Source organism: Elephantulus edwardii, unplaced genomic scaffold, assembly GCF_000299155.1.
Source record: "Elephantulus edwardii isolate Elephantulus edwardi_28Jun2011 unplaced genomic scaffold, EleEdw1.0 scaffold00037, whole genome shotgun sequence".
NCBI classification, from domain to species: Eukaryota; Metazoa; Chordata; class Mammalia; order Macroscelidea; family Macroscelididae; genus Elephantulus; species Elephantulus edwardii.
In genome coordinates this window covers 15855313-15867983 of record NW_006399787.1, presented here as the reverse complement: position 1 = coordinate 15867983, position 12671 = coordinate 15855313, and the positions used below count along the sequence as shown (strand labels likewise).

Genomic DNA, 12671 nt, shown 5'->3' with positions numbered 1-12671 from the left:
TGATTATGCAAAGGCGTTTGACTGTGTGGATCATAACAAACTGTGGATGACTCTGAGAAGAATGGGAATCCCAGAACATTTAATCGTGCTAATGCATTTTTCAGAATCTATTTAGAATGCTATCAAGGATGCTATCAATCCTATCAAGGATGGTGCCAGTTTAAAGATTAAGTTGCATCTGACTCAAGCCATGAATTTTCAGTTGCTTCACATGATTGTGTATGTTAGACAATGACTTCAGAATAATTAATGCCTTTGCATTGTGGTGTTAGTGAAGAGTATTGAATAATACCAGTTGGAGTTGGACTGCCAGAAGAATAAGCAAATCTGTTTTGTAAGAAGTGCAACCTTGGTGCTCAAATAGATGCATAGCTTTTGATGATCTTTTCCTCTTTAATTTTTTAGTATTTAATTGTGGAGAGTTTTACTGCCATGTCTTCACAAGTTAACTAATCTTTTTATTATTATTATTATATAGTATAATTTGCCATTAATCCCATCTGGTAGTTCTTTTGAATTTTTGAACTTATGGAATTTGGTTATAGTAATTCTTACTGTCTTTGTCTACTAAGTGTGTCATCTGTGTCAGTTAAGGTTTGAATTTAAATAATTGATTTTCCACTCATTGTGGATTCTATATTTCTGAGTATCTATATCCCTGGTAATTAGTTAGACATCAAACGTTATCCATTTTCCCTCATTGGGTCCTGTATATACATTTTTGTGTTTGTAAAATGTTCTTCCACTTTGTCCTGGAAATACTTTTTCTTGTGAACAGTTCGATACTTCCCAGCCTTTTTACAAGAATTTTTTGGTGAAACCAGTGAGTGTAGAGCTGACATTTTCCTTTCTGTCCTCTGCCCAGTTCTAAAAAAATCAAAAGTCACGTGGGGGTGGCCATATCTTACCTTTATCAACTTCACAGAGGGGAGAACTACCCCCATCCACAGCATCAGTAACTCAAAGCCAGTTCCAGTGACATCAGACATGTCCCCCACCTTCATGTCTTTTTCTACTCATCTTAACACCAATCTTACTCTTTTGCTGGCTTCAGAATACAGTGTTGTAACTCACAGACCACATAGAACCATATTGTGGAAGTCATAAGGTTATAATCCAGATTAAAAACAAAATACAGGTGAGACAGCTCCTGAAATGTGCATGCAGGCATCTCAGCCTCAAGGCATCTCAGCCCTAAGTTCTCAGTCTTGCCAGTATTGGATTCCTGACCCCACTTGTCCAACACAGTTCTCAGTCTTACCAATACTGGCTCCCCCTCCTGCCCCCAATTCTCATCTCCCATCAGGTCTCTAGTTCAGCCATGGCTGCTGCTTCTGTCTCAGCATGTTCTACGTTTTTCTTCTTTTTCACGATGAAGATGGACTCTTTCCTCTTCACTGAAAGGGAAGGATCTGATCTCTGTGGCTAGAACTGTTCAATTTCTTGGCAAGACTGGCCAGTCAGTCCTCTTCTAGATTGTTGAGACAGGCCAATCCCATTATAGAATAGTAGAGAGCCAGTCCGTGCTCCATTTGCATAATTCCACCCATCTACATTGTCAGTCATCAAAATTCAAATAATGCTAGAAAAGTCATATTGAAAGATAAACTTCATACCAGTGTCCAGTGAATCTTGGAATTTTTCCAGGCTGATGGGACAGGCACTTCTGACCCTACTTGAGTGCTTCCTTCTATTCTTATAGGTGACTTTTTTTCCTGGACTCATAAAGTTTCCTTATGCACATCTAGTGATTACTATTCCTCTGATACTTCAAGGAGGGATTCTCCACAGATGTCCAAGTTTCTTCCCCTCTGTCGTCCCCACCCCGCCCCCACACCTCCCCTCCTCGCACAGTGCTGAACTTGAGCTTTCAGTCTCCCTAGATTCTCTTTTCCGTCTCTTTAACTTGCTCAGTACCAAGCTTCGCCTGCCCTTGCTATCCTGTCTTATAACCTAAAAACTTTCAGAGAAGTCATAAGACACATTTCTTGCCTCATTTGCTTCCTTTCTCTCAAGATTCAAAATCATTGATTCATTATATTTCATTCTGTTTTGGCCATTTCGTGTGGGCAGAAAATCTGCTCCCTGTTACTTTTTTTGGCTAGAAATAAAGGTTATATTATCTCATTTCATTAAACACTTTTTTCCTGTTTTTCTTCTCTTTAACAGTTTGAACTGTTACATTCTGAGCATTCACAAAAGTAAAACTCAGTGAAGCCTTCAAGTGGAGATAGAATCTACTTGTCCAAGAGGTTACGCAGTTTCTAAATATCTACTTTTCAGTTTAATGCTTGAAGTACTTGATTTTTCTCTTTGAAAATTGCCCATATGTAAGAATTTGTTTCTAATAATACCCCATTCCAAGGCACAGAACAGACATTTTTCCCCCTCATCTAATTCTGCTTTTCTCATAGATTTACAATATCACTTTAAGCATGTCTTTTATGCTACTAATTTAAAATAATGCATTGCTCTGAAATTCACCTAGGAGAGCCTTAGAGTAACAAGCCTTCAAGCTCAGGCTCTCATTATGCAAGAGTGTGAAACAACAAGGAAAATAGTTACCCATTTTTATATATCTGTAAAGCATGAGTTATTACTTTCATTCCTTTTTTGTTTAATATTTAAAACAGAGAAACTGCAAAATGTAGAATGTTAGCTGAAGAAAAATGTTCAGTTCTTTAATTCCAAAATTGACTTAGTTGTTTTCTGGCATTTCTAAAGAAAATTTAACTGACAAAAGAGTTTTGTTCTCCTGTGAATTTCACAATTGCACCTAATTTTCTCAACATTGTTTTTCTTTTAGCCTGTCCTCAAATATGTGTTATACGCTTTGGTGGGCTTCGTGGGCTTTGTGACCCATTATGTGCTGCCTCAGGTTAGGAAACAGCTACCTTGGCACTGTTTTTCTCACCCTCTGCTGAAGACAATGGAGTATAATCAATATGAAGTTAGAAGTAAGTATTTCATTAACTTTATAATCTAGGTTTTTTCCCTTTTAACTATGTTGATAGATGACTGGTTAAACTAAGTATCATCAGGTAGCAATTAGACTTATCTTAGTTAGGTTTAAAGCTGTCAATAAATTGCAGTATGTTTGCATTTCAGTTGTAGTATAAATGGTACTGTTAAGCCCACTTTGCATTGAATAAAACTGACTTCATCACCAGTGAAGGAAGAATATAGCAGTTGTCCCCAGGCCTGATCATTCCTTGAGAAACCTGATAGCGTCTAAGGTGACCAGAACAAAGTAAACACCAGAACAGAAATCAGACCAAAGACCAGACCAAAGAGGGATCCTGATAAGGCTCTGGGACTGATTACAAAAGCCCAAACCTAATTAGCAGCCCCAAATTCCAAGAAAAATACCATCATTCCTAGTTCTCCAAAAAAAACCCTGTAAAAGAAAACTCCCCTTGACTGCCTGCACGCCATTTTTACTTTCTCTGTTGTGGTCACTTGGTGTCCCTCTCAGAGCATGCAATAATGGCCTATTCCTCTCTTGGGACTAGTTTCTTTCTTTCTCTTTCTCTTGCCCTCAGCTCTTTTTCTATCTAACAACCAACCTCTAATAATGAGCTATTCTTGTATGGCTGTGATTTCTTTTTCTAACCCAAATCTTCCTCCACACCACTCTCCACTCTCACCCTCTCCCTCGTCCACTGGGTTTCTTTGTCATATACCTTTTGCCAAAGCTTTCTTTGAAATATTTTTAAATGAAAGCTTAGGGAGAGTAGAGAGACCTTTGATTCTATTTCTGCTAGAGGTATTTTATCCCACCAGAGGGATATTTGAAAGAGCTGAAAAAAGTACCCAAATCACACAAAACTATATACAAGACCAGCCCATTTTGCATGGTTTTCTGCAACTTTAAACTCTGACTTTTCTGTTGCATTTGGTTCTTGTTCATTGACAGCTTGGTCCGCTAATATACCATATGCCTTTCTTTTAGCAAAATTAGCATAAAGTCTACATCTGTAATTATTGATTATTTTCTCCCACATACCTCATTGTCTCAGTCTGGCTTAAAGGAATTTATTTATTCTTTTTACTCACTTTCCTAGTTTGGTTAACTAGAAATTGCAAAGGAATGTTTCCTTTAAGATCTTTTCTTTCTTTTTTTTTTTTTTTGGTCTGCATAAAGGAAACTGCATAGGGACTATTACCAGTGACTGCTTTTAAAAAATTGGAAATAAAACTTTGACCAGAGTTCCCATTATATAAATTCCTACTGTTAACTAATTAGTACTTTTTGAATGCTTGGTATGTATACATACATTCCCAAATAACTATATTTTCTATAGTCTTTTAAAATGTCATTAACATACCTTATTGTTGTGTACTGTTGAATTAGAACCAACTCAGTCCCGACCCTGCAAGGGATTTTCAGAGGCAGTGTATCACACCAGAGGAGATTGCCCATCTTTCTCCCTCAAAACTGCTGGTAGATTTAAACCTTAGGGCTTGATAACACAACTCTTTACCCTTAAATTATTGTTGTTGTTGTTGTTATGATGTGCCGTTGAGTTGCTTGTGACTCATAGCAACCCCATGTACAACAGCCCTAAATTCAGCCCTGCTCTGTGCCAATCGCACTGTCTCCAATACACCCATCCCGATTGCCCCAGTCACTGAATCAGTCTACCTCATAGAGGACCTTCCCTTCCTGTGCTGTCCCTCCACCTTCCCAAGCATGATGTCCCTCTCCAAGGACCAGTCCCTCCTTACAACATGTCCAAAGTGTGTTAGATGAAGCTTCACAATCCTTGCCTCCAGGGAGCTGCCCAGTTTAACCCTCTCCAGAATGAATCTGTTTGTTTTCCTAGCAGTCCATGGTACCCTCAGTACTCTTCTCCAGCACCACAGCTCAAAGGCATAAATTCTCCTTCTATCCTCCTTAGTAACTGTCCAACTCTCTTGATGCTTTTGTTATGTACCATCAAGTCACCTGTGACCCATAGTGACCCTATGTACAGCAGGTCTGAACTCTGCCCTATTCTGAGCCAGTCTCACTAATTCTGACCCCCATTGCTTCAGTCACTGTATCACGCCATCTGATTCGAGGTCTTCCTCTCCTTCACTGTCTGTCCACGCTTCTGAGCATAAAGTCCTTCTCTCTCCAAGGACTGGTCTCTTCTGGCTACATGCCCAAAGTATGTGAGATAGAGCTTCAAAATTCTAGCCTCCAAGGAGAGACTTGGTTTTACCCTCTCCAAGACAGACCTGTTTGTTTTTTTGGCAGTACATGGTATGGTCAAGACTCTTCGCCAGCACCACAATTCAAAGTCATCAGTTCTTCTTCTGTCATCTTTACTCATTTTCAAGCTTTCTGAAGCATAACAAGTAATTGCGAAGACCATGGCCTGGATTAGCTGCACCTTAGCCTCTAGACTGACATCATTGCTGTTCAGCACTCTGGAGAGGTCCCTGACAGCAGATTTTTCCCAATGCAAAGTAAATAAATCAAGTTGTTGTAAATATATTGAGAAATTACAGATAGGTGAACGCCATTTAAAACATGATTTCTCATTTCCTATGAGATGCTGCAGTCCCTCAACTTGGAATCTTCTGGTACTTCTTCCCTAAATAGGTTAATTGATGGTACCTTATGGCTGTTTCTAGTTTTGTCAGTTTTTCTGCTTTATTATTTTTTTGTTTTCAATTTATTAGGCTTTCTTTTTGGGAACTAGTTTAGGATTATAGAGGAAAAAAATGAGCTGCTATTATAGAGACATTCTTTAGATCTTCCTCCTTTCTGCACATTGTTGCTGTGTGCCATCAAGTCAGAACCAACTCATAGCTGATGCTCCCACAGGCTTTCAGAGCCAGTAAATCACACAGGAGGATAGAGCCTGTCCTCCCACAGAGCAGCTGGTGATTCGAACCGCATACCTTTGGGAGTTCAGCACAGCTTCTTACCACATCTTGCATTAATGCATTACATTGGTTAAAATTAAGGAACACATTCGACGACATGCAACAACAACAGATGATCTGTTTCCTGTGCAGTCCATAGTTGAAGTCCATGTGTACAGTGGTCATTATTTACAGTTTTTTTAAAAAAAATTCTTTTCACTGGTTGTACAAAATTCAATCATTCAATCTCCAGCCTCATTTCTATCGCCAAGACTATATTTTCAAACTACCATTCTTTTCTTTGTTTCCAACTTTTGCTTCCCAATCACCAATTATTATTAATGCTTTTACATTACATATTCAGCCAATTAAAAAAAAAACAATTTAGAAACACATTGGTTTTTCATTATGGTCTACATGAAGAAAATTTGTTCTTGGGAAATACTTTTCTGATATTTATATTTTATTAACTTGAAAAGATCATCAATATTCATTCTGTTTTTCCCTCTTCTAGAAAAATACCATTTTCAGAGAAAGGAGTTGTTAACTTTTTTTTTTTTTTATGTAACATTAGTTCATATAGCATTCCATGATACCTCCAGTATCAGAATCTTCAATATTGCCACCACTGTTACATCCAGCTCCACAACCTTTCCTTAACCTGGGTACAGTACCCAACAGAAAGCACTATTTTCAAGGTCCATTCAAGACAGATATTTTCTTTTTTCCCCTTCTTCTCTGAACTATTATTACTTCAAATATTTATCATTGAAAAATCTTTGTAATATAATCACTATCAAGACAAAAAAAAGTCTGCTATGCTTTCAGAGAACGGCCTAAGAGCTCTGCCACTCATTTCATCTAATTAAATTTTTTTGTGGTGGTGGTTGTTGTAAGCCATAATATAAGAAAGCCCATTGTTAGATGTATTCTTTCTTTTCCTTCCTTATTTTTAATTATGTAAATGAAATTATCTAGTAATTATAATAAATTTGGAAGAAAAATGATATGAATATCTCTATTTCAAAACTTTGAACAGCACTCGTTTGAAATCAGAAGGAACTACTTTATGACAGTAGTGTTAGGTAGATGATGTTTCCGCATTTCTGCTACAACAAAGATAAAACACCTGGCGGCTTGTCCTCAGCCTCCACCTGCATTCCTGCTTTATGCATGACCTGTCATCCTCATCAATTTCCAAAGATAGAAATCCTCATTACCTTCCAGAGTAGGTTATCTTTTAGTTGGTGAGTAACTGCCTTTTTTTTTTCTCCCTCTCGGAATTTTTTCTGCAGGATTGAATTACTGTAAATAAAACAAATTACTCTTTAGGTAACTACCTTAGTTGCATTAACTTCTTTAGGTAACTCTGATGCTTTGAAAGCTTTCTACACCAAATTTGACTATACAATCTCCAAGTGAATTTCTTTGTCCTCTTTATGAAGCACCAGACAAAAATCCTCACCACTGGGCTAATAATCAACATCATGATAGGTGGAGGAAGGATTGAAGTTGTCAATTCTTTTGTCTTGCTTGAATCAACAATCGACACCCTTGGTACCAGAGTCATGAGATCAGGAGATAAACTGCATTGGGAAAGTCATCTGTCAGGGACCTCCCCACAATACTTGAAGAACAGTGATGTCATTCTGAGGACTAAAGCACCTCTGATTCAGGCCGTGGTCTTTTCAGTCACTTGCTATGCATCTGAGATTGATCAAGGATAATGGAAGAATTGATGCCTATGAGTTTTTTGTTTGAGGAAGAGTACTGAATATTCCATGGACTACCAAAAGAACAAACAAATTTGTCTTGGACAAATTGCAGCTAGAATGCTCCTTTGAGGCAAAAGTTGTGAAGCTTCATCGCTCATACTTTGGGCGTATTATTAAAAGACATTATTCCTTGAAAGAAACATCAGCAAAAGAGAGGAAGACCCTTTATGAGATAAGTAGACATAGTTACTGCTCCAGTGGGCTCAAGTGTGTAAGACATTAAGAGATGGCACAGGATAGGACAGGGTTCAGGTCTGCTGTTTATAGGGTCGCTATAAGTCACACTCGATACTGTGACATCTGTCAACAACAGCCACCATTTTGAAACTGAAAAGATAATTAAACACTAATATATAGCAAATGGCTGTTCTTTAGAGAATGTTCTTAGACCAGCTGACATTGTTTTCAGATAACAGTCAACTTTTTATTTACTCAATGACATTTTAATCATTGAAATAATATTAAAAAAGAGGAAAAATATTATTTATTATCAGTTGAAATGGCTCTTAGATCATATGATCTAGATTCGTACTTCTTACTGTTTCTAAAATGCTATAATCATAAAGAGAGTGTGTGTGTGCGCGCACGCGCGTGCACTGCCCCCTAGCATTTTAAAAATGAATAGTTTAATAACCCATTTCTTAGATTTTAGGGAAGAAAAGTAACCTAATGACCTTCATTATTCTTTTCCATAAGTTATAGGCATAAATGAGAAAATGTTTTCTATAAACTGGGTTTTCAAAAATTGAAGCTGAAAGTTAAATTCATCTCATTCAAGTAGTATTTGAAGTGCAAGTTTTGAAAGGTCCTAGAAGTCATAGAAGTTGACAGTTGACACAAGTACTGATTTCTTCTGATACTTATTTATTAAAGATGCAGCAAGCCTAGTGCCATCCCAGTCACCTCCAAATCCTAGCAGCTCTATAAGGTGGAGTAAAGCCCCACCGTACAGAGTAGGCCTGCCCAGTAGAATTTCCTAATGGAGGCCAAATGCTACATCTTTCTCATGATATCGCTGGTGGTTTGAACCTCAGACTGTTTGTTTCTCAGTCAAACATTAAACCTTAACTTTTATATAATAGTGCTTGATTTGAGTTATAAGATTTTTTTTCCGTTCGTCATCATGTTGCCACACTCTTTCATACATTAATTGACATGGTCGTCTTGTCTTCTGTTCCCTTGTTAGATGCAGCCACTATGATGTGGTTTGAGAAACTTCATGTGTGGCTGCTTTTTGTGGAGAAGAATATCATCTATCCATTGATCGTTCTCAATGAGCTTAGTAACAGTGCAGAGACAATTGCTAGTCCAAAAAAACTGGATACAGAGTAAGTACAATAGTCCTCTAAGTCTGACTACCAGGGGATGTTATAGACAATGTTTTAAGCCATTGGACAGATAAACGATTAGTGAGTGCCTCTTTAATGTGAGGCGCTGTGAAAATCGACAGTTCAGGGAAATCATTTATCTTTGACTCCCCTCTTTTGAATCTCTGTTTTTTGTTATTTGGTAATGGATATTTAGTGAGGGTATTAATTTTTATGATTAAATGTTTGTTTTGTGTAAAATATTATCAGTTGCCTACGCAATTATTCTGTAGGCTTACCTACTAGACTAGGTATATCTTGTTCAGGAAGCATTAATATGTTGAGGTCGTAAAAATACTAAGAAACTTGAAAATGCCAGAAACTATAAAACTATTCTGTATTTGTACACAAGCTTATTTATGTAAAGAATAATGATCTTCGTAGCTTTTTATTAGTCAAATTCCTTTAGAGTCTAATTTGCTTAGCTAGAAAAATTATTTTTAATTAAAATTTGGTCTGTACATTATAAACTTCTTCAAAAGATGTTATTCCTGAAATTCAGCCAGTCTAACCTTTTCAGTCATTAGTTGGTGAATTGTGCTTTGCCTTCCTTGTAGATTAGGTGCTTTGATGATCACCATTGCTGGTTTGAAGTTACTGCGATCTTCATTTAGCAGCCCTACTTACCAGTACGTCACAGTCATCTTCACCGTCCTCTTCTTCAAGTTTGATTATGAAGCTTTGTCAGAGACCATGCTTCTGGACCTCTTCTTCATGTCTATACTCTTCAACAAGGTGATTCAACACAGAGAGGAATACTCCAGCTAGGACAGCTACCTCTACATAATGTGCTTTTCTGTGACTTTTTTATCTTTTACTCAAGTTCAGATTCATTGCATCTGAATGATTGCATAGTCATAGCTGACCCTCCATCAGGTTTCTGGACCTGTAAATTTTGGGTCAAACATTCTTTTAGGTGGTATAGCACTGCTCTGTCAGTTTGCTATATAGAGGTAACTCGTGGTGGCTGTGATGCTGAACACTGTGACCCTGATATGCCAAATGTGATATTGGTCACCTATGGCGGACAGTGTTCGGTGGAGCTCCCTGATTAAAACAAGCTTGGAAGCAATAGTGGCATCCGCTTCCAAAATAGCTTATCTTCAGAAACCCAATAAACTTGGAGAAATGAAGAAAGTTCATAGGGTCTCTGTGAGTCGCCTCTGACTTGATGGCATTTAACAGCAACAACAACAAATTGCATGTAGGGCGCGGTTTGGAGAGATTGCCATCATTCTCCCTTGGTGTTGCTGATGTGAACCACCAAAGAGGTGCAGATTTGGGGTCAGCAGGCACTTCTACCAGCACTCTCTAGTGTCTTTTTTATTGGTTTCCTTAGAAAATTCATATGCTTTGTGTTTCATACTATTCTTAGTTTACATTGTGTTCCATACAGCGATTCCCAAGCATTATGTTTTATAAAAATTAATCACCATTGGACCTTGCCCTTCATTACCCTGTCTTTTCAGGTCCCCACTGGATCCTTCCCATTTCCTTCACCCTCTCCTTCCACCCACCATATTATGCAACCCTGTGGTTTTGCTTCTACCCACCCTCACCCACCTACTCCCACTTCTTCGCCCTTTGGGTCCATATGTATTTTACTAGTTATCCTTCTATTTTTACAGTGATAGTTTTATGTAGTGTTTGTCCTTATGAGACTGAATTCATTTACTTAGCATAATGCTCTCCAATCTCTCCCAAGATATGTAGTATTTTTTTAAATCATTGCTCCTAAGTGCTGCATAGTACTCCATTGTGTGAACATACCATAATTTTTCAGTGTATTCAGTTGTGGTTGGACAGATTGTTTCCATGTTCTTGCACTGATGAATAACAATGCTATGAACATTGGTGTACCCTATTGTTTTTTAAGTAAATAGTATTTCTCTTCATTCAACCCATTATTCAAGGACATAATAGATTGCTTAAGCAATCATCATTATCATTCACAAAAGATATACTGATTTCTATAAGTAGGAAGGTAAGAATAATTTATGTAAGGGAGAAAAGTAGAAAAGCGTTAATAAGCATGCACTGTAAAATATTTTATTAGCTGCTGCCAGTTTGGCTCTGATTTATAGAAGCCTAGGGCACAGTGAAGTGAAATATTGTGCAGTCCTTCACCATCTTCACAATTGTGATATTTCAGGCCACTGTTGCAGCTGCTCTGCTGCTTTAGAGTTTTCCTCTTTTTCACTGAGACTTTACTTTATCAAAATTATGTGCTCCAGGAGTGAATCATGCAGTCCTTGAAATACATCCCATTATTATTGGTGGTGGTGGAGTGTGCCTTCAAGTCAGAACCACCTCATAGCTCACCCTCCAGCAGATTTTCATAGGCTCTAAATCATATAGAAGGAGGTTTCCTTTTTTTTCTCCCATGGAACAAGCTGGTGGATTAGAACTGTGTTCCTTTGGGTTCGCAGTGCAGCTCTTTACCCACCAATTGTGAATTTTCTTAATAGTTTTATTATCTATTTAAGTATGTACCATGTGTTGGAACTGTTTCATATACTTAGAATAAAACACAAAAGAACCACGTCTGTAAGAAGTTTGTATTTTATATGAATCACTAGATAGAACTGAATGATAAAAAGCAAGTAATACACAAGGGATCTTTTTTGATCTATTTCTATTCTAAAATTGTTGCAGTTATACCTTCAATTTAGTAATAGTCTTTTAAGAAAAATTAAATATTCACGTAAATATGGATTTTACTAACCAAGCACTTATTCTTCTCTAGTATTAAAATCAGAATTTGAACACAAACTTTTTCACATTTACAATCTGAAGAGAGTTCTGACTCATTGCTTTTAAGCAGTTATTCTGGCATCTTGCCTTTACAGTCATCATAATTGAGTCATGGCAAAAGCTATTGGTGTTCATCAGCAATTTCCAATTGGTTGAAGCTGTCATTCTTGTTTAAATAGGAAGTTATATACAGGTTCTTTTATAAATCAGCTAAATTGTAATCAGAAATAACGTGTTCAGTGCCTATGCCATTACACATGAATTGATCAGAACCTTTGTTAAGATTGTTACTTATTTTGGGAGATTAAAGCCTTGCAATTGCCTACCATGGTAGAGACAAACTTAGTGAAATGCAAGAACTAGTTCAGGATTAAAGACATGTTCAAAAAGAATCAGAGATCCAAAATTTAAATAAAATTTAAATGTGTGTTGTGTTACCAGTAGCAATAGTAATTGAGGTATATGAATGGATATCTGAAAGGATACAATTTCCTTCATGAGCAGGAAGTGATAGCTGTATTTCAGTTTTAAAATCTGACTACTTTCAAATACATTTAGACATTATGTTTAAGAGATGTTCCATTTCCCAAACACTATATATAATCAGAAGTAAGGGGAATGGGCCTTAAAATAGATAAATGTGTTGTGTGTTGATTTGTTTTGGTGGAATACCAGCTTGGCAATGGAAGATACCCCATTTTTTTAAGCAGATGAGACACAACTCTAAATCAGCTTGCTTTCTTTGTTTTAAAAAATTAAGTGTTATTTTGACAGTTGATAATATCTTTTCCTGTTGTAAAAATGTAAAATAATGCATCTTTCCCATTAGACGTCTTCCTGTTGTTAATTGGTGTTTCTGGTGATATCGTTTTACTGTTTCAGACGTCTTCCTGTTGTTAATTGGTGTTTCTGGTGATAT

At 37.1% G+C, this 12671-nt stretch overlaps 1 protein-coding gene across 2 annotated transcripts in view; it reads left to right on the top strand.

Annotated features, from left to right (window-relative positions):
- The window catches only part of PCNX (pecanex homolog (Drosophila)), a 223353-nt gene that overhangs the window by 171423 nt on the left and 39259 nt on the right, over nucleotides 1-12671 (top strand). For both annotated transcript variants that reach the window (XM_006884726.1, XM_006884725.1), the window contains 3 exons: nucleotides 2807-2957; nucleotides 8818-8959; nucleotides 9556-9733. In XM_006884726.1, the coding sequence (XP_006884788.1) occupies nucleotides 2807-2957; nucleotides 8818-8959; nucleotides 9556-9733 (471 nt within the window). The remainder of the gene's footprint in view (nucleotides 1-2806; nucleotides 2958-8817; nucleotides 8960-9555; nucleotides 9734-12671) is intronic.